Source organism: Microtus oregoni, unplaced genomic scaffold (assembly GCF_018167655.1).
Source record: "Microtus oregoni isolate MIOR12 unplaced genomic scaffold, Mior012 000047F_ref0000412, whole genome shotgun sequence".
Lineage (NCBI taxonomy): Eukaryota > Metazoa > Chordata > Mammalia > Rodentia > Cricetidae > Microtus > Microtus oregoni.
The window spans coordinates 8,813,020-8,838,820 of NW_024543221.1; the positions used below are offsets into that span (position 1 = coordinate 8,813,020).

A 25,801-nucleotide genomic window follows, 5' to 3' on the forward strand; every position below is an offset into this window, starting at 1 on the left:
CTCTGAGGATGGCTGCATACATGCAGCAACCACACACACACACACACACACACACACACACACACACACACGAATAAAGATAATAAATCTTAAAAAAAAAAGAAGGAACAGAATCATAGAAGAATGCACATCACCCAAAAAGAAAGAAAAGAATGCACATATGTGTCAATAGGTAGCAATTAAAACCATGCATCTTTTACAAAGATTTTCATGCTCCCATCTAGAAGGAACCTGCACAACCTTAAAAACCAAATACAGTTGTGGAATATTTGTACACTCTGTGAATATGTATTGCTGTGATTGGTGTAATAAAGAGCTGAATGGCCAAGAGCTAGGGAGGTAGAGGTTAGGCCAGACTTCCAGGAACAGAGAGGTCTCTGGGAAGAAGAAAGTCAGAGTTGCTAGCGAGACATGAAGGAAGAAGGATGGGCAGTGCCAAGCAAGGTAAGGCACGTGGCAGAATGTAGGTTAATAGAAACGGTTAATTTAAGTTATAAGAGCTAGTAGAGAACAAGCCTAAGCTAAGGGCCAAGGTTTAGTAATTAATAATAAATTTCCATGTTCTTTTTTGTGAGCAACGAAAAAGCTTGCTACATGCAGAATTGCCCTAACTGTCATGGAAAGATGAAATAGCTATGCTATGCCCACTTTTGTTCTCTCCAGCAAAAGAAGAACCTACAGAAGAACCCACCCCAAGCAATTAGAATGAGTTATTTCATAAGTTCAGGATGAAAAGGAATAGATAGCAAAGGGGAGACTATAAGTTTTGACAGAATCTTTTGGTTTATGATTGTTTAAAATGTTAAATAATGTAGTATAATTAATCTAACTTAATGCCTTTTAGAAGTTAATCAATAAAGCCCGAGCACTCACCGTTCACCTCAGCATTACAGATTCTGAGGAAGCTCCTGTGTCAATACACAGAGGACTGTGAGCATGGGGAGACAGTGTACAAACATGGCAGCACCTGGCTCAGAACTGAGCAGGACACAGCTATGGGCAGGCTGGGGAGATACGGAGTAGCTACCACAGGGAATTCCCCTAGGGACACAGGACTTGCACGATTTGTAGTAATGGGATTATGATGCAGTTGCACATAAGGGCAGACACGGAGGGAGAAAGCTAAATTGGCCATGCAGAGAAGGTCCAATCTGAGTGGACCATAGGCTAATGTGGAGAGTGGTGGAAGACACAGGAACAGTGCACTTTTACTGCTACATGGAGTGCTGACTTTTGAAACAGTCCTCCAGCTCACAGGGAAATACTGAAAAATATATGCCTTTTTATCCTTTCCAAGTAGATCAGGTAGAGGAGAGGAAGCAGCTATACCACCATTCTTTACTTTTCTGTGTGAGCGTTTTGCCTGCATGTAAGTAAGTGCATCACATGGAGGCCAGAGGAGGGTGCTGGATCACCTGGAGCTGTAGTTGTGAGCTACCATGTGGGTCTTGGGAACCAAGCCTGGCCCTCTGTAAGAGCAAGTGCTCTTGATCACTGAGCCATCCCTCCAGATTTAATATACCACCACTTATATACCACTAAGAAATATTCACTTCTTAGACTAGGAAGTGCTGAGCTAATGACATATTTGAAAAAAGCATGGTCTCAATAACCACACAGAACAGTGGCATCAGACAACCTACTTGTGATGAAGGTGTGCTGGCTTTGCTTTTGGCATATCACTGCAGATTTTCTACCTAAAGTGACCCACAATACACTAAATAAATGGTTCTTTTCCCTCTGCTGATTAGAGTTGATTCTATTTCATTCATGTTGTTCACCCTTATTTATGTTCCTGAATCATGTCCGCTCACCAATATTAATTTCTTAACCTTATTCTCATCATCTGCCCAGCAAGGTATATATTTATGTTCTAATCTCCGTCCTGTCCTTACTCCCATGTTTCTATTCTAATCTCCGCCCCGCCTTACTTGCATGTTTCTGTTCTAATCTCCGCCCTGTCCTTACTCCCGTGTTTATGTTCTAATCTCTGCCTCTTCCTTACTCCTGTGTTTCTGTTCTAATCTCCTCCCTGTCCTTACTCCCGTGTTTCTGTTCTAATCTCTGCCCTGTCCTTACTCCCGTGTTTCTGTTCTAATCTCTGCCTCTTCCTTACTCCTGTGTTTCTGTTCTAATCTCTGCCTCTTCCTTACTCCTGTGTTTATGTTCTAATCTCTGCCTCTTCCTTACTCCCGTGTTTCTGTTCTAATCTCTGCCCTGTCCTTACTCCCGTGTTTCTGTTCTAATCTCTGCCCTGTCCTCACTCCTGTGTTTATGTTCTAATCTCTGCCCTGGATATTACTCAGAATTTTCAGTATGTGAACATGTGTGCATGTGTGTCTGTGCACTTACATGTAAAAGTCAGAGGAAACTTTTTCTCCTCCCACTCTGGGGTCCTGAATGAAGCTCAAGCTTGTCAGACATGGTGACAAGCGCCCTTACCCAATAAGCCATTTCACTGGCCCTTACTAAGTTACCTGAGTACACTTAACTCTTGTATATTTTATATCAACATGTTATATTCTTTCTCTTTCTGTAAGAATACTTTCTTTAGTACAGTGTTTTTAAATCGTCACTGTGCAGTCAAATAGCTGACATATTTTATGCCTAAGAATATTATTGTATTTTTATATTTGAGTGACAGTTTGGCTAGATATAAAATTCTAGACCTAAAATGCTTTCCTTTTACCCCTGAAAGTTTAAAAATACCATTGCATCTTCTGGCATCCACACTACTGATGAACAATCTGAAAGCAATCTAACTTTGCTCCTTTTATGGTCATCACTTCTCCCTCTAAAATCTTTAAAGATGTCTCACCTTGTTTTCTGAGCATCTACACAATCTGCTTTAGCAAGCCCAGGAGCACATTTTCTTCTGGCTTCTGTTTGCCATCCTGGGCCTTCTCTTTTTACTGTTATCATTCCTTCAAATACTCCCTGTATGGCCTCAGAACACTATTATCTAGATGCTGCCCACTTTATTCTCACCCTTCCATCTCTGTTTTCATTCTGTCTCTATGTCCTGCTCCTTCCAGGACAGTACTGGATCTCTTCTAGATCCCAATATTAATTTCTAGAGGGTGGCATTTTAAGAGACTTCATGGGACATAAGTGGACAAGTTATTAATGAGTCTGCCCTCAAAGAGCAGTTTACGAGTAAATGTAAGATTAAATGCACCAATGTATCATCAGGTAAATATCTCAAAAGCAGAACAAGCAGCAGGGGTTTAATGTTCCATTCTGAAGTGAGGCTACAGATTTTAGAATTTTAGCTGGTTGCAGGGCCTCATGCTTAGAATCCCACCATCAAGAGTCTGAAGTCAGAGGACTACTGCTGCTGTGAGCTCCAGGCTAGCTTGGGCTACTGAGGAAAATGTCTTAAAACAACAACAACAAAGAATTCTCTGCACTATTTTGTTCAGTTACATTCATGAGAAGCTTGGGCCCCTTTTCATGGTCTTTAAATTATGATTCATTTTGAAACATTTAAGAAGACAAAAGACAAAGCTTTTACAGAATCCCAGTGCCACATAAGATGAAGCTGTGGTACAGGAGAGCTCTGACTCACACTCGGGCCAGCAGAAGACTTTTTCCTGTCTGGACCCACCAGGGGGCTGGCTGTCACTTCGCTCTTGGATCCCACCATGGTGCTGCCAAGTCTTCGGGCTGTGTCTTTGTCCCAGTCCTCCTTCTGTTCACTTTCCACACTGTTGGCCTGAGGCCTTTTGGTGTATGACACAGCGGGGGGAATGGAGGGACCAGCTGCAATGTGTAGGAATAGCAAAGTTAGCTGTGAAGCCACGGATAGACTTCCCACAAAAAAAGTCTCTGCGTTTGTTGCTTTACACTCTCAACTAAGATGAGATTGTTTACACAAATCAGTTTGGGTCTCCACAATAGAGATCCTACTGATTGTCTCACGGTGAAAGTCTGTGAGAAGGGCTAAGAACGGAAGGAAAGGGAAGTGTGTATTGGGTAAGACACACCACACACACACACACACACACACACACACACACACACAGCTAGCCTGTCTCTCATTCTTAGATTTGCTCTCCCACCATGGTCACTGAAGCGGCGCTGCTTCTGGTTGGCTGAGATGCTTCGCTGGACCTTCAGGTGAGCCGGGGACTGAAGAGTGCTGTTGTTCAGGTCACTGCTCGGCCGGGATCGCTGACACAGGTTTCCACTGGACAGTGACTCACCACCTTCAAACTGAGAAGAACGATCACCCAGATTTTAAAACAGCAAAGTGTTTGCATACATAGAATGATTTGAAGCTCTGTAAGGAGCAATTGAAACTAAAAAACAGACTTTAAACTGGCAAGAAGGAAGGGAGGAAGCTGGGTATTAGAACACTCACACTGATGTAATCTGCTACTGTGCTCGACTCCTCAGCTTAGCTAAAACAAGTAAGAGCCACAAAGCACTGCATGGTAACTGCACAGCAGACAGTTTTTAGGTGTTTACATGTTACTTTGTTTAATCATTGCTACAAACGTGATATTAACCTGCACGCTCCAGATTGGAAAAAAACCAAGGTTGAGGACATCACTGGGTTTCAAACAGGAGACAATCTAAAATCTATTTTTTTTTTGTTTGTTTTTTGTGTTTTGAGACAGGGTTTCTCTGTAGCTGACCATGATAAGCTGGGGCTGACACACAGCCTCTCTCTGTAATTTGAAAGCTGTACGATGCTGGTAAGGTTCGGAGCCAACCCTGGGACTGCACTGGGAAGTCAGGCTGTTGGTGTCAAGCAGTAAGAATGCTGCTGGCTACAGCAGCAGGGCCATGGAGAGGTGATCCACCAACACTATTCTAAGTGTGTCAATGATTACCGTACTAACAAGGATTACTGTACTAAACCTGTTCAACGGCCCTAAGAGCTAAATACTTTTGTCCATATTTCACAGAAAATGAAGGACGTAGTTGGTGGCTCTGATGGGGACAGTGAGCCTGATTTGCCATTCATGGTAGCTTCCAATACAATTTATTTCCAATACAATTCATATTTGATTTTAATAGATGCCTGGAATTTGTGTTTGAATTAAAAAGAAAATTAAAGTCCCCAGAGGTCATTTGAAATCTAAGTAGGAACAGTCGGAAGAGGCTAGAAACAACTATTTGGGCCATTCCCACTTGCTCTCTCTTTTTTTTTTAATTTATTTATTTATTAAAGATTTCACTAGCTCTCTTGATACTGCGCATGGCCCCTGGTTCCGGTGCCCCTTGAAGACCCCTCTCCATGTAGCAGCTGTTCTTCCTGCTCAGTCGGCTCGCCAAGGGCTCAGACAAGGTAATGCCTGTGATGGTTACAACAGTTCCTAGCACGTGCATGCTGTATAAGGGTAACAACTCCCACACTGTAATCAAATCCTTGCTCCAAATCCAGATCTTTATACCCCATCTCTCCTGTAAGTGCCATCCAACAAGACTGTCCTCCCACCACCCTGCACTGAGCTAGATTCTCAGTCCACCCGCCCTTCTGATAAAGCCACGTGCCTACTGACACGCCACCTTACACAAGCCACGCGCCCTCCTGACACGCCACCTTACACAAGCCACGCGCCCTCCTGACACGCCACCTTACACAAGCCACGCGCCCTCCTGACACGCCACCTTAGACAGCAGGCACCTGTGAGAAATCAGGGCTCATTACGTCTTCCCACTGGCATGTCACATGGACCACCATGGTGGGTTTCACCCTAGCTCGTTACAGGTGCCAGCTCTCATCCACTCGCAGAGTGTGTGCAGCACGCCCCATGGCCAACAATAATGCTGCTGAGATCTACATCGAGGGCTCCTGGACAGAAGGACTTCCGGGCTTTACCCTCATGGTGTCAGCATAGCTTCTGACAGAGACAGCTTCAATAAACTTCAGTTGGAATGTATGATTTTGTTCATAGCTGGTATTTAATTATGATTAATTATAGCCTTTTCTTTTTCTTTCAGAATGCCTCCCACAGATGTCTAGATTTCAACTTTCAATGATCTGGCCTCGGTTCCTATTTCAGTTCATCCTTCTATAGCTGCTTTTCCAAAGCATCATTTACTTGCGTGGCCACCACTTGCATACAGTCATTTTCTGCACTGTCTGCTTAACATAGACCTCTGCTGCCTATGAGAAGAGCCCCTTGACACAAGGCCAGCGCCAGGGGGCACCTTCTTCTGGGGAATCAGGTATCTACGCCGCTGCAGACACACATGCTTCTCTTTGCTTAGGACCCTGTCATACTGTACACTGCCTTTGGCCACACAGTGTGCACTACACAATTCACTCTCGGGACACCATGCTCAAAGTGAGGACTTTGGGAAGAGCTGCTAGGGCCAAGCAGGGCAGTGGGCCTGCTCATGCCTAATGACATCAGTATACAATTCAGCACCTTGATTTGTGATCTCTAATAAGACTGCTAGGATCTTCTTGTGATTTTTGGTTCCACAAAGAGACAAATATATTTACTAACATATCTTTATCCATTTAATTCAAGAATTAATCTATATTAATTTAAAAAGACAAAAAACTTACTTCGGGTGGTTTTCTACCTAGAAGAATATAAGTAGCCATGACTTCATCGTATTTCTGACTTACTAAGGCATCATTGATTTCATCTCGTGCAAAACCCATGGTGACCATAATGTCTAGAAAAAAAGAAAAGAGAAAAGGTTCTGAAAATGTATCTATTTAATAAACAATCAGCAAAAATATAGGTCTGCCAATAATGTTAGGAAAAACTAGTTCTTAAAATATTCAAAGTGAGCTTTAACTATATATTCAGATACTATACATTTATAATTTTAACATTTATTTAATTGCTTTGCCTACATGTATCTGTGTGCACTACAGGCCTGCCTGGGGTCTGTAGACATCAGAAGAGGGCGTCAGCTCTCCTGGGACTGGAGCTACAGATGGCTGTGAGCCACAACCTGGGAGCAGGGAATTGAGCTTGGGTCTTCTACAAGGGCTACAAGTGTTCTTAACTGGTGAGCCATCTCTCCAGCCCCATTTCTAATTTTTTGTGTGCAGAATTATTTATGTTATGGATTTAATATATTCAGCCAGTTTTCATTTCCTGGGGGCATTTCTGAGGTGACTTCCTTTGTCCAGGCAAAGTCTGTACTGTCTGGGCCTCCCACGTGCCCACTCTTCGTTCTCTCTGCTCACTCTCTCAGCACCTTCTCGGCTACTCCTGAGGAGACAACTCTCTCGATCCAAGCCCTCTGCTTCCCTTTTCATCGGCAGTACATAGTTCTGGTATTAAGGCTTTCACAATGTTCTCATTAAGTCATGGCGTCAGGGAAGGTCTGCTACGCAGAAAGGGAGAAGCAACGTGCCCACAGCTTAGATTTCTGTGTCCTGGACTTTGCTATACATTTTAGTCTGCTCAGTGCTAATAGTTCTAGTGGGTATTCTTCCAGTGAGGGGTGCAGGAAGAAGTAAGTATGCTTGTCTAGTTTATTTTATTTTTTGCTATAGTTTCCAATAATTGAACAGGACCATAGATATAAATGAAAACAAACTAAGGAACTTGAATACTTTAGTGTTGGCCATTAAGGTGATAATGAAAGTATTTTAAAATAAAAGCCCCACATGAACACTACTGTGCTAGGTCATTGGACCAGTTCTTATAGTCTATGGCAGCGACCCTCACAGTATTTAAACACTTACCTATTCTTTTTGCATCATTGAGATCAAGCTCAGGCTCAGAATATGGTTTTAGTTCTTCTTCTTCATGACCAACATTCATCCATCGGTCTTTCATTATTTGCTAGGAAATAAACTCTAAGTCATGTCTGGTGAATTACAACATTCAACCCACTCCTCAAATGTGAAATTTATTGGTTCACTCAACAAGAGTCATGTGACAATTTCAAATAAAGTTACTCTATCTACTTTAATTAATGGTCCAACAGAAGGTGTGGCTCTCTTGGACACCCAGAATGTTATCACAACTAGATGAACCAGTACTCATAAAAAGTAATGCAAAACAACCCTCCTTCCTTTAAAAGGAATATTTTCAAATTAAAATGAATATTTTTAAATTGGAAAGTTTTAACATGAGAATCTGACTTTAACGTTTGCTTCATATATATATATATGTATATATATATATATATATATATATATATATATATATATGATTTATTCATTTTTGGCCTTTTATCAAACTCGTGCATTTATTTTAAAATTCCACTCATAAGAAAGAGGATATCTTGGGGGATGGAAATCTAGGCTAGTCAGTCCAGTTGAGTCAAAGAATTTGGGAAAGGATGATGGTAATCACTAAAGCCCAGAATCAGAAAGTAGGTAACAATCAAGGTGAAAACAGGTACTGACGTGAATTATCAGAACCAAATACCCTGTGGTGTAAATGTCAGCCCTGGGCTGTTAAAGACAACCTAGTGGGGTCTAACCAAGGAGTGGGAGGGGACAGCTACAGCTGGGTGAGAGAGAACATCCAGCATATGTAAAGCAACAAACTACAGCTCCAAACTTCTACTACTGGCTAAAAGCTATGCTTACACACAGAGGAGTGCTTTGAAAATAACTGTTTTACAAGTTTACAGACACCTCCCCCGCAACACACACACAATGCTAAAGCTTACTAACTGTAACTGGTACAAAGGGCTGGAAAGATGACTCAGAGGTTAAGAGCCCTAGCTGTTCTTCCAGAGGAACTAGTTTGATTCCCAGTACCTACAGATGGCTTTTAACCACCTGCAACTCCAGTTCCAGGGGATCCAATTCTTGTCTCTGTGGCCTCATGTGCAGACATGATGCACAGACATCTATGCAGGCAAAACATTCACACACATAAAAATAAATAAAATTAAAAAAAAAAACATAAAAACTACAAATGAAGTTGTGGCCATATTTGCCACTATTGGGCTCCCGTGAGGACAGATGGGCACACACGGCAGGGCTCAGCCAGTGTCATGTCCCCTCCAACCCCGTTGTCCATAGCCATGGCCTCTGTTACTCCATAGCCATGGACCTCAACAAGGGCCACAAAGTGACAAGACTGGGAGGAGATGAGCAACTTACTGGTATAGTCATGAGGAAGGTCATGGCCAAGCACTGATGTTCCCCTACCTTCTCCCCCAAGAAATGTTTGTGCTGAATATAATAATAATAATAATAATAATAATAATAATAATAATAAATAATGAAGATCATGTAAGACAATTCTTGAGTTTACTACTACTTCAATACTTCAAGGGGGTTTCTTGAGGTTTGCTGTAAGAAATCCTTCCTCTAAAGAGAATGTATAAGACACACTGTGCATCAGTGGCACAGGTGTCATGGGAGTAACCAACCACCTTTTGACTGGATTTAAGCTCATTCCTTGACATGCTACCCAAACCTGACACTTCTAAAGTGGCCAAGAACTTGAGACTGGATAAGTCATGGGCCTAGGTAAAAACTTACTACTTTTATTCTGCCAAAGAAATATAGCAATAGCCAGGTGCTGGTGGTGCACACCTTTAATCCCAGCACTCAGGAGGCAGAGGTAGGTGGATCTCTGTGAGTTCAAGGCCAGCCTGGTCTACAGAGAGAGTTCTGGGACAGGTTCTAAAGCTTGCACTATGGCCCTGTGTGTGCCAGGCACAGGCTCTCCCATTGAGCTGTAGGGGCTCAGCTGCTGAGTCTGGCTTTGATCCTCAACTCTTCCACAGAAGCTGGGCTTATAAACCTATCATGAGGTCTGCACAACTTGCAGCCTCGTAATGTTAAGGATCAAAGAGTAAACCATTTGGATAACTATTCTGGCCAAATCTGAAAACAGTAAATAGTCATCTTTGAGGGAAGCACATTCATTTTTATTAGCAGCCCACAGAAGGTTGTAAGCACTGTCTCCCCAGGCGACTGTCTGCATTCTCTCTAATCTGCCTTTCTGTGAACTGCTGTCTCAGCTCTGGGAATCTGTTACTCGCAGGCAAGTGAAGGGAGTTTTGGATAGGAGTGGATCCCACAGACACCTCCAGCCTCCCCTAGCACTAGCACTCAGTTACACACCCACATACATATATACAATTTAAGTAAATCTTAAAAGAAGAAAGTGGACCCCAGAGCTAGTTCTAGACCCTCAGAACTGACAAGTCAGTGGTTTTCCATTCTGAGCCAACACACACTTTCTATGAATGGGTGGAAGTAAGCTGAGAAAAACAGTAAGACAGAAATGGGCTTTCACTAGAGACATCAGTATTAACATGTCATTTCACCCCCAAAGGAAAAGTCACAAAAAATTTGAGCTAAGAACTAATCACACCTGAACGAACAATGCAGTAAAAAATACCAATTGATCTGCTTCTTCAAAGCACTTAGTTTCCCAAGTCTTCAATTTCCACCGAAACATACTATGTCTTTTAGAAAAAGTATGTGTGGAAAAGAATGAGGATGCCCAAGTTGAGCTGAGCACTGTGAGCAGGGCTGGCTTCCCAGGGCTGCACCTCCACTGCACCACATGGTGTGTGCAGAAAGCCCCCGGTGAAACAGAACTGAGCAGGACCTTCACTGCTCTCCCTGTCCTTCCCACGCAGGAAGGAAGACTTTAAAAGTTCAAGTGAGGAATGGGTACTGAGTCTTTCAAACTCTAGGCCAAAATATTCCTAAAGACAGACGTGAAGGGGCCAGAGGGGTGGCTGGGAGAGTAAAAGCATTTTTCCCAGGTTGAGTTCCCAGGCCTACATGGCAGCTCACAATCACCTGTGACTCTAGTTCCAGGGGATTTACCCCCATCTTCTGGCATCTCAGGGCACTGCATGTATGTAATTCACATACATGAAAGCAAACACTTTCAACACATAGTCTTTAAAAACCAAAGAAGACCCAGAAGGGAAAAATGATCATCAGTTATCCCTAAGAAGCCTAAGAAGGGAAAGGGGCTTGTCATCTTGCTTACTAGGACCTCTGCTGGTTCTGTAACAGTTAGGACATGAAGATAGTGTGTATGGAATGCGTGTGGGCAGCAGCAGTGTCTAAAGGAAAAGCACCTGCTCCAATATACTCTGCTCATGTCTGTAAATTCTCAGTACTGACATGAAGTTCCTATTGCAGATTTTGGCTTCACGTAATTCCAGATGAAGAGTTAACTGGTTTAGAATTTCCACAATCATTTTCAACCTTCAAAGATCTGATCAGTCTTAACATAAAGGTTTTAGTTTTGGACCACGTAGTTTCTGACACAGGCTAGGTTTATCCCCTTCAAAAGTCAACTTTGGTGGTGGCGCTCGCCATTAATCCCAGCATTCAGGAGGCAGAGGCGGGTGGATCTCTGAATCCGAGGCCTGGTCTATAAGGTGAGTTCACAGCCAGGAGTATACAGAGGAACCCTGGCTGCGGGGCTGAGGGCGTCAACTTTGCCTCCACTGTGTCCGTTTTAATAACTCACCAATGAACGAAGAAGAAATAAGCCTTTGGAGAGACCTACTGTGGGTTTTCAATAAAGAACCATTACTTCCTGATGCTGAAAAGGCAAATTAGAAGCTGGGCAAACACTGGGAACTGCATCTGCAGCGTCTATGCTGTGTACTGACTGTGTACCTGGAACACACAGCACACTCACCTCCAAGCTGCCCCTCTTTATGGGATTCAGCACTAACAGTTTCTTCAGGAGATTCTCACAGTCTGTGGACATGTAGAAGGGAATGCGGTATTTCCCCCTGAGGACTCGCTCACGAAGTTCCTTGGACAAAGAAGGAAAGCGTTTGTAAGTAGTAGTTGGCATTACAGCTCCTGGGGAGAAGGGCATCAGCACCAAACAGCAGGTACCTTTAGGTTCTGGCCATCAAAGGGCAGGGAGCCACTGACAAGCGTGTAGAGAATGACGCCCAGACTCCACACATCCACTTCTGGCCCATCATACTTCTTGCCTTGGAAAAGCTCGGGGGCAGCGTAAGGCGGGCTTCCACAGAAAGTGTCCAATTTGTTCCCCACTGTGAATTCATTGCTAAAACCAAAGTCAGCAATTTTAATATTCATATCAGCATCAAGGAGAAGGTTTTCAGCCTAAGAGGAAAATAATAAAAAGGACAATGTAAAAAGTGCACACAAAATAAAGATGTCCGCTGCACTTCTCTCAGATGCTAAGTCTGCTAGTGTCTGCCTCTCATTTAAGACTAACATCCACTTCTGCAGTGCAGTGCGCAGCTGTCTAAGCGACATCTGCGCAAGACTGGATTCTAACACTTGAAAAAGAAAGCACATAGGACTATTTCAGAAAGGTTATTTTGAACACCACCCCCACAGTTTATTTTAAAGGTTTTTAACTTCATGGTAAGAGGCATCTCGGAACTGTACCGTAACAGGACATACCTATTCTAAAGAATACACATTGAAATTCCACTTTGCCTCAGACTTAAGCCAAGATTAGCCAGAGGAGAACCATCTGAACAAGCAGATGATGGCAGGCTCCAGAGTATGTCGGGTCTGTGGCTCCTTTACTCCGTCCTCTGTCCTCTCCTACAGAGCACTTCCTCAACAAAGCAGTGCTTAGTGAAAGGAAACAAGTGGACAATTGGGCTTCCACGGTCTTTATTTTCAGCAGCGCTTGCTGTTCTAAATGCAGACTCCTGTTGAGAGTCACGTTCTGGAGGAAGCAAGGACTCTGCTCCCATGTTCAAGAGACTTTTCCTAAAATTCTAAAACAACCACCCAATGGAAACTTCTATAAATGCAAACAATTTAATGAAAACTTGCTTTTTGGTGCATGTTTCATGTAAATTCCATTTTTAATTGATGGATAAATAGACTAATAAAGTTACGGGCTGGTTTGTAGGTTGCTTGATCAAAGTCCAAAAAGGAGTAAAATTTGACCAAGATGAAACCCAGAGGACTGGTGCCTCCCTGGGGTGCCTGGCACACGTCTCTCCCTTCTCCAGGCCTCCTACCCGGCTTGTGGTATTCTAGCTTATCTCAATGCTGTGAAAAGTGTAACTACAACAGTGGTGGCTAGTATTAATTGTCAACTTCATAGTGTAGAGTCACACCTGTGGGGATACTGGCCAGGGCCATGTATAAGCCTATAATCTCATCATGGGGAAACTGAGGCAGGTCAGCCTGGGCTAGCTACGTGGTGGGACAGTGTTTCAAAATAATAAAACCCAAACCCCTCATTCCCTACAAGAAAACAAGACAAAAACCAACCAACTTGTTAATAAATAAAAGTGGACACAGATATTATGAAAATGAATGAATCTGGAAAAGTTACACTAAATCAACATTTGTGGACTGAACAGCAGCAGCAGCAGCAACAACAACAACAACAACAACATGCCTTTCTGCTATAAGGGTTTAAGTTTCCTTGGCCATCTGTACTAAGGTAGACTTTCCAGAACACTTTCTCCACAATAGTCTAGATGGCAATCTAAGTAACCTGCTGACTCCAGAGACACCAGCACACAGTGCTGAGGATACAGTCCTGAAACATATGGGGACCCTTTCTCCACTGGACTGGACTGGACAACTGGTTGCTGAACATGATTTTTATTTCAATATAAAAATAAAGTTTAAACTATGAATCAAAAAAATACAGCATAACTACACACCCTTTTTCTTTGTAGAAATGTTTTCCCTTAAAACTCTGGAGAAAAGAACTGATATGGAAACATTTGGAGCAGTAAACAGATCAGAAGAATAGAACCAATAACCACTATGTAAGGCAATGGATTTAAAGAGAATCCAGGTTTGATGCCAGGAATGGGAAATGTTAAAAAAGGAAAGTAGAAATAAGATGTGGGAGAATGAAGAAGAGATGGGAGGTAGAGGATGATGAGGAAGAAGAGAAGAGGAGGGGGAGGAGGAAGATGGGGAAAAGGAAGAGGAAGAAAAGGAAGAGGAGGGGAAGAAATGCAGAAACACTACTTGAGCGCAAGCCTTTTAAGGTTGTCTGACCATACCATTTCTACCACACGCTTTATCCCAAACTATACTAGTTCATCTGCATCTCAAACATTTACTTTCTATTGCTGTGATGAACACCACAACAAGAACAACTGTGAGAGGAAAGGGTTTATTTAGCTTCCACGTCCCCAGTCAAGTCCACTAAAAGAAGTCAGCATAGGAACTCACATCAGGAACCTGGAGACAGGATCTATAGGAGAGAGCAGGGAGGGTGCTGCTCACTTTGTCTGCTTTTTTATAGAACCCAGGACCACCTGGCCAGGAGTGGTACTGCCCACAATGGGCTTGGGCCTTCCACATCAATCATTCATCAAGAAAGTGCCCCAGAGGTTTACGTACAAGCCACCCTGATGAAGATATTGTCTCAATTGAGGGTCCCTCTTCCCAAAAGACTATAGTTTGCGTTATGTTGACAGAAAGCTAACCTACACATAAATACATTAGAAACCTCATTTCGAACTTTGGTGCTGAGACAGAACCCCAGTTCTTCCATGTGGTGAACATATGTATTTGTGCCTTGAACTTTGACATTACTTCTGTCTAGATGGGACCCTGAACATTTTCTGATATGGGATTCCCCTCTGTATGTTGTGAATATCATTGGTTAATAAAGAAACCGTCTTAGGCCTGTAATAGGGTAGAGTAAAGCTAGGTGTGTTAAACTAAACTGAATGCTGGGAGAAAGGAGGCAGAGTCAAGGAGAAGTCATGGAGCCACCATGGGAGACAGACAGGCTGGAACCTTGCCCGTAGGCCACGAGCCTCGTGGTAAAATATAAAATACTGGAGATGGGTTAACTCTAGATGTAAGAGCTAGCTAGCAATACGCTTAAGTAAACTGGCCAAGTGGTGATTTAATTAATACAGTTTCTGTATGGTTATTTCAGGAGTCTGGGAGGCCAGGAAACAAACAAGCAGAGGGCAGCCAGGAACACACTAGCAGCCTCTTACAAGGATTTTCAGGTGAGGACAGATGTCAGGAGCTCCTAGTCTCAGATCAGCATAGGACTACCTGTCCAATGGGCTTCCGTGGGGGCAAGGCATCTGTGGAAACGGGCTCTCACGGGACAGCTTAGGAATATGCACAGTTTGTGCAGCTTGCAGGCTCCTTTTTCTCTCATTATCTTGGTGATCCTTTGAGCGGTTGCAGTTTTACTTTATCAGATACATATGCAACAGCTGTAATTTTCCCTGGAAATTCTGGTCTTTCTCGAATATTTCCTCTAAGATTCAATAGGGGGTTAATGTCTCTGAAATCTCTTATCTGGACTTAATAACTCCAACTCCTAATCCTGGGAACTTTTTTGACTCAATAGAGACATTTAGGTACATATGAGAAAACAACACTTGGAGCATTAACCATGTCTCACAGTTCTGGAAAGGAGAGTAAGGCATGTAGACACAGAACAGGAAAAAGCCTCAGAAATACACAAACTGTCAACTGTTGAGATAAAGTTCCTTGGATAATAATCATATAGAATCAATGATAAGACCTAGTATATTCTGATGGGAATAACGCAATGTAAAATATGGGATGGGTAGACCATCTTTACCATACAAAGGAGCTCATATTGGTAGGAGACGTATGGTATAAAGGAATAGGAAAGAATGCTTTGTCAAAGTCGGCCTCTTACAGAGAGATGGAGACACGGAACCCTCTTGTAGGAAAGGAAACTGTATAAAAATATATCTTGCAGACATGAAAGAATTGTCTGGGGTTGAATACTGTTGTCCTTAAAGCATTGTGCCCATGTCTATTACTTTTAACTTTGTAACTTCAGGTAGCTGCCAGCTGACATCAGTGCTGTAAGAGCAGGATTACCTGGCTCGATATTTAGTTAAGCCTGCACAAAGGCTGAACTCTATGTCTGGAATAAGTCTATGCAGAGGGTGGGAAGGTGTATTGGGGAAGCATAAAGGGGAACAATGGGGGCCTTCGTAATGATCCCGATTAGAATCATTTAAGAAATGTGATGTATTTCTTAAAGTCAAAAATAAAAGCCAATAATAAAGCTGTTCATGTAAGCTTGGTATGAAAAACTCTGTTTAAGTATAAATAAAGATGGCCCGCGCTATTCAGGGCCACTTGAGTGCAATCTACTTGGTGGTCAAAAGTTTTCCTTGCGCTGACATCCCTTCCCTGCCTCAGTACTCGACCGGAGCTAAGGCTGGACCCTGGCAGATAGAATTCTGTATTTATCTATTTAAAATATGTTAGTTAATAATCAATCAAGTCCTCTAACTTTGACATTAGACAAAGTCATGCCCATGTTTTCATGTGCTTAGTGAACACAGTGTCTTTTATAAGCTATGGTGTCACATCTATAAAGCCACCTCATCCTGTGTTTGAAATGCTGGGTAACTGAAAGAGGTGGCCCTAACTTACATGGCAAATTTTAAGTGTGTGTGGCGATATGGATGGAGTCCAGAGGAAGACCCCAGTGTCCTGCAGTCTCACCTCTGCTTTACTCCCTAAAGACAGAACTACTTACTACATCTGACACTGGCGGTTTCACCTAGGCTGGCCAGTGAGCTCCCAGGCCCTGCCAGGCTCTGCCTCCAAATGCTGGAGTTATAGGCATGCACAGCCCTACCAGGTTTTTATTAAGTGCTGGGGATTTGAAAACAGGTCCTCATGTTTGCAAAGTAAGTGGTCTTATTTATAGAGCCATCTCCCCAGTCCCCAGCCCTCTTATTACTACATACTTTCATAATTAAGATTTTAATTTTAAAAGCAGCAGCTTACCTTAAGATCACGATGAACAATGCATTTTTGATGACAGTACTGTACAGCAGATACAATCTGAAATAAATATTTGGATAAAAAGTCAAAATTATTTTATGGTTAAATATCTGATTTTCAAAATTATTACTTCAATTTGATAAAATACTAACTTTGATTTAAAAATAATAGCAATTTCATGATTAGTTTAGAAAACTATGCTTATTAAAGAGATGAATGTTTTAATGTGGAAAGTAATATTCTCTTGTGGAAACATACTCTAATTTCTTTTGGTCAACGTCCATGGAAATTCTCTATACTCATCAAATTTTTCTGTTTACATGTGCCAAAGTATGTAATTTGTAATTTAGAAGAAGGGTTCACTTCAGTGATGAAAGAAGGCTTTGGCCCATGTAAACTAGCATTCAAGATGCTGGGTGGAGCTAACGCAAAGTGTATTTGGGAAATATATCACGTTTGTTCAAGGCATATTTCCTTAATTTATCAAGAACTAATTAGTGAAGTATTTACAATATCTCATATTTTCTGCTCAAATGTAAAGAAATAGGAAAAAACTAACCCTCAAAAGAAAAAAAAAAGATACAAGTTAATCTTACATTTGTCCTTAATTCAGCTGGACAAATTGCTGTGCACTGCTTATACAGTTTGCAGCCAGAGCCAGTGTATAGGACTCTGGGATAAGGGCCAGAGAGGGAAATGTCTGACAGTGTAAAGGCCTTGACTACAAAAAAGAAACAGATTATAAGCTTTTCTGTGACAAGTCTTTAAAAGAGAGAACTCACAGCTGGCAAAGAGCTAACTTGTATGTGTAATTCTATCTGGAACCTAAAAGGCTGGACATTTTGATGCAGAGCGGTGGGGTCGGTTAAAGGCGCTTCCAGTATGGATGTGAGTTAGCTGTTCACAAATGCAGACAGAAAAGAGACTCCCGAAAGTCTAATGGAGCAGGGAGTATGGCTGTGTTAACAGAAATGAGGGAAAAGGAATTCCACACAGAGGGAAAGTGGCATTTCAGTGCTAGGAAATCATCCAAATGTATGTTAAAATGGTTCAGAGACAAGACATGAATTTGAAAAAAACCAAAACCACCAACACACATGAGTAAATAATTCAATTAAATTCATTTGATTCAAGTCAGTTTATTGAGTACCTGCTATGTGCCTTTTCCTAGGGGGAGTACAAACATGAACATTACATGAGCACCACCCTTACGGGGCTGAAAGCGAGTAATATAATTCAAGGGAGACTCAGAAGCAGGGGTACAAAGAAGTGAGGGGTTATGAAAATGAGTGATGTTCACAGAAATGCTTCTCGGAGGACATGCCTTTGGTGGAGGGTGTCCTTGAAGGACAGGAACAGTTGAGATTTTTGGTAAGAGAGAGTGGGGTAAAGGGGTGAGATAGGTTAATGGTGAGGGAATATGATATATTCATAATGCTGATGGAATCAAGCTTTGAGAGACAGATTGGTGAAAGTCCCTGGATTCCATACTGAGCAAATACTGCAGTCACTAAATGTCTGGGGCAGGATGACAATGCCTTGAGCATCTTCAGTATGAGTCCCCACGTACAGCAGAACAACAATAAACATCTGTAAGATTCTGAAGCAGCCCGCTTCAAAGTTCTAAGACTCGATTTTCACTCAGTTAAGCCTGTTGGTCGCAGGATCGATTTGCATGCTGTTTTACTGGATACACTACAGAGGTAACAGTGTTCAGGGTACCAGGCTACTTCTCTATGCTGGTAACACAGGTCACATCCTGTATGACACAGTGAAGGTGTGCTACAGTGATTTGGTTACCAAGTGTGACCAGAGGCCATGGGCTCACACGTGATAGGACAGTCTTTACGCAAGCAGTTCACAGACATTTCTGCAATAAGAACTGTCCTCAGCTCAAAGCTTTAACAGCAGAAGCTAACATAAGAGAATGCTGCATGAAGCACATATTCTCCACAGAAAATGCCCTCTGAGCTGGTGTTCAAGAGGGGCATTTAAGGTGCCACCACACTCCCCTAGCAAGACACCATGTCTGACAAGAAAGTTGTTTGGGCTTCTGACTCACCACGTGAGCCTCCACCCTGAAGCCCATGTTTCATCACGCTGGCCTATAGCAGACTGCCACCTAAGAACATCCCAGGAGCAGGATGCAGAGACTTCTCTATGAGACTTCCATGTGGACCTTGAGAACAGGATTTACAAGCAGGCATGTGCTGACCTTCAGGCTCCACATGTGTTGCTGGGGGTAGCTTTGCAATGACATACATGGGTCAGGAATTCCTATTCTCTCAGTAGTAGGCTTGCTTGATCAATACTATAATTTTGAACATAAGACTTGTTTCCATTGTATGTAGATAGGTGTTCTGCTACATTTATGTCGGCATGACACAGTGTGCAATGCTCACAGAGGCCAGAAAAAGGCATGCGACCTCTGGGACTGGAGATTCTGATCGTTGTGAGCTACCATGTGGGTGCTGGGAATTGAACCAGGTCCTCTGGAAGAGCAGGAAGCACACTTCCCCATCCCCAACACTACGGCGTGTGTGTGTGTGTGTGTGTGTGTGTGTGCATGTGCATGCATACATGTGTTTGCACACCCTCACAGCTTATGGAACGCAGAGGCATTGTGCTGGCAGTGGTGGCTAAAATGGTCTTAAACTGTGTATTGTTTTTAGCATACCAAATAGCAGAATCAAGGGCATGAATCTATATAACCTTGTTATGTACTTCATTTTTTCAATGTTAATATAAAAAGTCATAAATAAAAGTAAATACACATTTTTTGGGGGGGGGCTGGGGCTAAAGATCTAAACCTACACTCTGTCCTGCTCCCATTGACCACAATGGTTGATTGCTCTTTCAACACAAAGTTTTTTCGCCAAGTACAACTTTCTATACTTGCCATGTTTTAGAAGACAAGTTAAACCAGCAGGCTAAAAAGAAAAAGGATAAATGAGGATCATCTTTAAAATATACACAAGGATCTCAAGGGGAACACGCAGTAACAGCTGGAATTTTCTTACTCATCTGCTACTAACAAGGACTGACAAGGAAGGAGATAACCGGAGTGCTTGACCAGATAGCAAGAAATTCCAACCCCAGGACAGGAAAGAATGCAATGGGAAGAGGCTCAGCACAGCCCAGGCTCTTAATGTTGCTTTCCCATTACCAGTTGTTTCCATAGCCACTGTTTATTTTGCTTTTTAAAGGCAAGGAAGCAAAACTTCTTGAGCAGAGCAACAGCTCCTCTCCTGCAGCAGGGAGGAGCTTCACATCAACTGCTCTGGACCACTGCCTTCCCTGTGCACTGCTCCCGAGCACAGCATGTGCACCGAGGTGAGAGGTCAACTTTCAGGAGCCAGTCCTGCCCTGCCCCTCCCTCCATATGGTTCCTGGGCACTGAACTTGGACTGTCCAGCTTGGTGGCAAATGCCTTTGCTCCCTCAGCCACTTCATAGCCTCCCACCCGCTCTTATGAGCAACTAACTGTGTGGATCTACCGGAACAATAGAGACGTAGGGGACAAAGCTACCACGCAATTATTTTGAAAGGTCAGGCCACAAAGTGAAGCAGGTCCACTCGCGGCAAGGCCTCTCTGGTTAAAGAACTGCCCTCCATGGAAAGCTATCCTAGAGGAAGACCTCATGGACACTTTCATTGCTCAACAGACTGAATACAGAATGGTTTGGTTTTGGTTTTTCAAGGCACTTAAAAAAAAAAAACAAAAAACAAAAAACAAAAAAAAAAAAAACAAAAAAAAAAACAGCCCTGGCTGTCTTTGAACTAGCTCTGTAGGCCAGGCTGGCCTCGAACTCACAGAGATCCACCTGCCTCTGCCTCTTGAGTGTTGGGATTAAAGGCAGGCGTCACCACTGCCCAATTTACAAAATGTTTTTAAATGCAGAATCAGTGTAATGATCACAGATGAGGACCTAAATTACCTTACAATAAAAATTCTTACTTCCCTAAGGGCAAGTCTAGCATATAACACACCACTGCAGCCTTACTTCAGTACATTTTATGGATAATTCACAATTCACTACTCATTTATATAGTAATTTATAAAGTATATTTTTTCAGCCTAGTTGTCCAACAACAGATGAATAGTTTATGAAAACCTGGTATATATAAGAATAGAGTACTATTCAGCTTTAAAGAAAAATGTAAAAAAACGACAAAATTTGAAGTGAAATGAATGGACTTAGAATGCATAAAATTAGGTGAGGTCATACAATCTAAGAAAATCCCCCACGTTCTTCCTCATATTTGGGATCTAGCCAGTGTGTGTGTGTGTGTGTGTGTGTGTGTGTGTGTGTGTTTGTGTGTGTGTGTGTGTGTACACACGTACATACACTGGCTATAAACACTCAGCAGCATTTTCATTTTTGGTGGTAGGTAGGCACATAAAATATATCCAACAGGGAAAGTATAAAAATCCAATGTGAAGCACCACAGCTTTTGCTCTGAATGGTCCCTCTAACTGTATAGAAGTTCGCTGAGATGTATAAACTTACGGTTTAGTTAATTTTAGTATGCATTTTTTAAAATGCAAGTGTTTTTGAATAAACTGTGTAAAAATAAAACTAAACATAATGCAGCTGCAAAAATTAAAAGTAAAATTCTAAATGTGTTTTATTCTTTTAAAAACCACCTCTCTCACTCTGTCCTTCCTCCAGGAAGCTACACTGATGCTAAGATGGACCCGTGTGTCCACCACACTTGCATTTTCCTTACATATGAAGCTAAGTAAAACTGACCACACTCCTTAAGCCTGAAATGAATTTTTAAAACCAATATATATTTAGTTATAAAAGAAAAAAATAACTTCTTTACATATATGTAATACACACACAAAGCAAACAGGACTTGATAATAATCTCTGGCCATATCAGAGGATTGGGTATTTACTTCTTTGTCTCAGTCATATGGCCTAAGGTTTTCAGATTCAAACACTGAGTCTAACTTATGAAATGTTACCATTTATGGCCATCTCAAAATAACCATCTGCAACTACTATTTTAAAGCAAAATTCAAGGGAAATGGGTTTCTTTTCTAGGAATTTTCCATTTTTAAAAAGTGTAAGAAAGGAGAATTTTTCTTTTGAAAAATCCATGTACTCTCAAAGCTGTTTGTGATATTGCCCATTGCACACCACTAAAAACATCAACAAAACAAAGTTGAAAACCACTTTCCATACCTGCCTAAATTTTGCACGTGCCTCTTTTTCTTTCATCCTTCCGTGGGCAACTAAGTAATCAAACACTTCACCTGAATCAGAAAGGTAAAGCAGGCAATAAATATACATTGATTTTGGTTAACAGTATACGCAATGCCAAGTTTTGGCCTCAGTTTTCAAGAACCACTTGGTCTACCATTTTCTGTTATGTTTATACAAGTCACAAACTAACACAGGCATAGGAAAAAATTATGTGTGGAACTGAGAACCTGTAGCAATTTATGATCTAGAAAAACTCTTAAAAAAATAACCAAGAAAATGTGTTCTCCACAAGTTACATGAAATACAGACAACTCTTTATTACCCGTTCTAGTGAAGGGAAGCCACAGGGCAGTCCAATGTCACCCTTGGCGCTGGCATTGTGGCCTCAGCTACAAAGTACTCACATGCTTTCTCTTAAGTTCCACTCCAGTCTGGTCCAACTCCATCATTCTTCTCTGTTCTATATGCCGATTAGGCCTATCACATGTCCTCATACACCCTGGCAGCTAACCACAAGCGACACAGAATCCCGTCACCCTTGTGTGCACTCTGCTGTCCCAAATGCACCTTCCTCTCCACGACAGAACACAGAGTGGGCATGCAGCAAATGTGCGCTGAACTCATTAACAAAGTAGACAGTGCTCACATTTTCTATTGAACGTAAGTATCTATATTTCTACATAAGATTTAGATTTTTTTTCTGGTTGACAATAGTTTAGACAATTAACATTAAGTTAAAATCTTGAACTATTCCCTCAGTGTAAGAAGAAACTTTTTCTGTGTCCTTATTGCTGCACAACACAGATAAACGTGTAGAGCAACAACTCACAGGATGGCGTCAAAGCTTACACGGCACGAACACTACACTATACTATAGCCAAATACAGTTTCAGGCTTCAAAATCTGGCCACGAGTATGTATCCTATGGAGCCTGTACTTAGTGGGTACTTAGTGCTAGGGGACATTAGCAGGACTTTGTAACCCATGGCATTCTGCTTCTACCAGAGTCTACCTAGGTTGCTGTGAAGGATACCTGAAACAATGCATACGCTTGGCACAGTGGCATACAGTACTCAATAAAGGACACTTGTATTTAAGTACACAGATATATGACATATATGCAAATTAGCCCCAGGATATAAGTAAAATATTAAAAATCAAATATGTAATGGATGCATGCTGATGAAACTAACACGTCAACAATGCCAAACATGGGTACTTCATGAAGAAAGCAGGAATGGGATGAGAACAGGAGATGAACGGATGCACTAGTTGGCTCATCAGAGTAGGTGCTTCTGGGTATGTGGTAACAGCTGCTAATCCCAGTTAACCCATCAAAACGTTAACTCTAGACACATGAGGTTAGCCTGGGAAAGGTAAACATAAGTGTTCAAATGTCAAACATCTGGTTCTCCTCTAACATGTGCCCGGGAAGCTCACACAGGGATACTACAAGTCTCAGTCTTTCCCTTAGCACAGCATTGCCGATGCTGTGCTCCACCGATTACAATGTAAGCTCGAGGGCTGACTCTATCTTCGTTCACCTGCACATCCTCAGGACCTAGAAAATCACCCTATAAGCATTTATAAGTATTATTTGCATAAACAAAAGGCAGAATAAATTCTGTGAGAGGAGCCCCAACACCAACTTTAACAGGCTACTTTCAATTCAAAAAACCACAGAGAGGCTTTCTAATCCTCACTGTCATTCCTCAGAGTCCCTGACTGATCCCTGCAAGGGGGCAGCATCCAACTCAGATAGTCAGCAGTGTGCATATCACAGCCAATCTCAACTACACGGAGATTTCAGAGGGAAAATTCAACGTTTTATTTCCCCGACTTGCCTTGCCAGTGATAGATTTAAAATGTCAAAAAAAAAAAAAAAAGATTTTAGAAGCACTGCCAAAGAACCATGACTATTGTTATTAGTAGAGGCATTGCTTTGTATGACTCAAAGAAAGGAGGTTTGGGCTGGTTTCCATTCTCTCTGTGTGTGGTGGTTTGAACAGGTATGGCCCCGATGACTCATGTGTTTGAATGCTTGACCCATAGGAAGTGGCATTATTAGGAGGCGTGGCCTTGCTGGAGTGAGTGTGTCACTGGGGGTGGGTTCTGAGGGCTCCTATGCTCAAGCCAAGTCTAGTGTGACAGTCTTCACTTCCTGTTGCCTGCAGATCAAGATGTAGGACTCAGCTCCTTCTCCAGCACCGTGACAACCTGCACGCCATCATGTCCCGCCCAGATGATAATGGACTGAACCTCTGAACTGTAAGGCGCCCCAATTAAACATTTTCCTTTATAGGCGTTGCGGTGGTCATGGTGTCTCTTCATAGCACTAGACACTCTAACTACGACAGTGTCTCTGTCCACCCCCAACACATAAATATGGAACCTATCTCTTCTACACTAGTCCACACTGCCCCTCCGGACTTCGCACCCTTCCCTCAGCACCAATGGAGAGTTGACTGTACTTGCTATCAACCGTTGAGTCAGCTCATACATGCAGAGTTGTGGTGAGGGCCTTTATAAAAGCAGAAAGGCCCCCACTAGCCTTTAGAGGCTGATCATTTCTTCTATCAAAGCATGTCCAATTCCTTTCTCTAAATGTTAGATCATTGCTGTGTAGAAAATCAAACCAACAAAATAAATGAGTTTTACTGAACTAAAAGTAACAATCAGGGCCCCTACCCTGACAGGATGGATTTGTATGGAAATATAACTAAAGGACAGAAAAACAAGTCATTATGGAGCACTTACAAGTTTCACTACAGATCTGCATTTTATGCAAATCCATATGGTTTTCCAGTATGTCAGAAATCTACACTGATGGGCTGGGATGCAGCTCTATGGCTGAGCATCTGCCCAGCATGAGGCCCCATGCTCAGTCTCCAGCATCACCAAAGACAAAGGGGAAAAAAAATCAGGAAATAAACAAAAACCTATATTGAAATATTTTCAGGGCAAAAAAACAAAGCAAAACAAAAACGTTTTGAAGAAAGCAAATTAACTAAAACATTTAATTGGCAAAAACAACTTAAAAGCAATTACACATGTTTGGTATGTAAAATAAAAAGTTTAGAAATCTGAAAAGCCATGTAAAAATGTGTTGCTAGATGCCATAGACAAAACAAGTCCTTATTCCAGTTTACATAAGACCTGCATTGCCATAAACACCCGTGGCCTTCACTAATGGAGAGGCTTTATACTACGGTCAACGTAATGTTTTCCTATCAATTAGTAAACACCTAATAAATCCACAAAATAATTCCAGTCCCTTTATTTTTCAATTGCTTAAGTTCTCTGTGCTTTTAAAGCATGTCCTTTAAGTATTGCTTTTACTTTCTCAATGACGTAACACCGTAAGATGTAATCTAAGAAGTCCTAATGGAGTCGTTATTTTCAATCAAGTGCCTCTCATTTAAGAGAAAGTGAAGGAGATATAAGTGATTTTCTATTATTTAATCAACGCAAAAAAAAAAAAACAGTCCCCTTGTGATCCTGAGACAAAGTATATGCTGTATTCTATATTACACATGGGGTCTGCACCTTCCATCAACTCAACCCTAGTTTACAGAACACATAGATCAACAGTTACTTAAATCCAAACACTCAGGGAATATCCTGGCTGAAGAGTTGTCATATGTGAGCAGCCAGTTAGATAAATATCTGATGTAGAGTAAGCTTTCACTATACATTTTATTAAATACATTCTGCACTTGGGATTTCCTGTGCTACAAATCAAATATGTTATTATAATATTTAAATCAGCAAATTAAAACATTCAAAAGATGACAAAGCAAATTTTAAAAAGTCCCTAAGTAATTTTTAAATGAGCCAAAAGTTATTTATACTGTAGACTCATCAGGTCTTGGAAGTAAACACTGAACTTTCATTAATAGTACTTAATTAATTAAATAATTAATTAATTAGTTAATAAAACTATA

The 25,801-nt window shown here is 41.8% G+C and overlaps 1 protein-coding gene across 2 annotated transcripts in view; it reads right to left on the reverse strand.

Moving 5' to 3' along the window:
• Positions 1-25,801, reverse strand: part of Mark1 (microtubule affinity regulating kinase 1) — a 109,362-nt gene that overhangs the window by 18,423 nt on the left and 65,138 nt on the right. For both annotated transcript variants that reach the window (XM_041635301.1, XM_041635300.1), the window contains exons 6-13: positions 21,837-21,907; positions 16,646-16,702; positions 11,771-12,007; positions 11,565-11,684; positions 7,667-7,766; positions 6,527-6,639; positions 4,062-4,215; positions 3,569-3,762 (exon numbers count right to left, since the gene is read on the reverse strand). In XM_041635301.1, the coding sequence (XP_041491235.1) occupies positions 3,569-3,762; positions 4,062-4,215; positions 6,527-6,639; positions 7,667-7,766; positions 11,565-11,684; positions 11,771-12,007; positions 16,646-16,702; positions 21,837-21,907 (1,046 nt within the window). The remainder of the gene's footprint in view (positions 1-3,568; positions 3,763-4,061; positions 4,216-6,526; positions 6,640-7,666; positions 7,767-11,564; positions 11,685-11,770; positions 12,008-16,645; positions 16,703-21,836; positions 21,908-25,801) is intronic.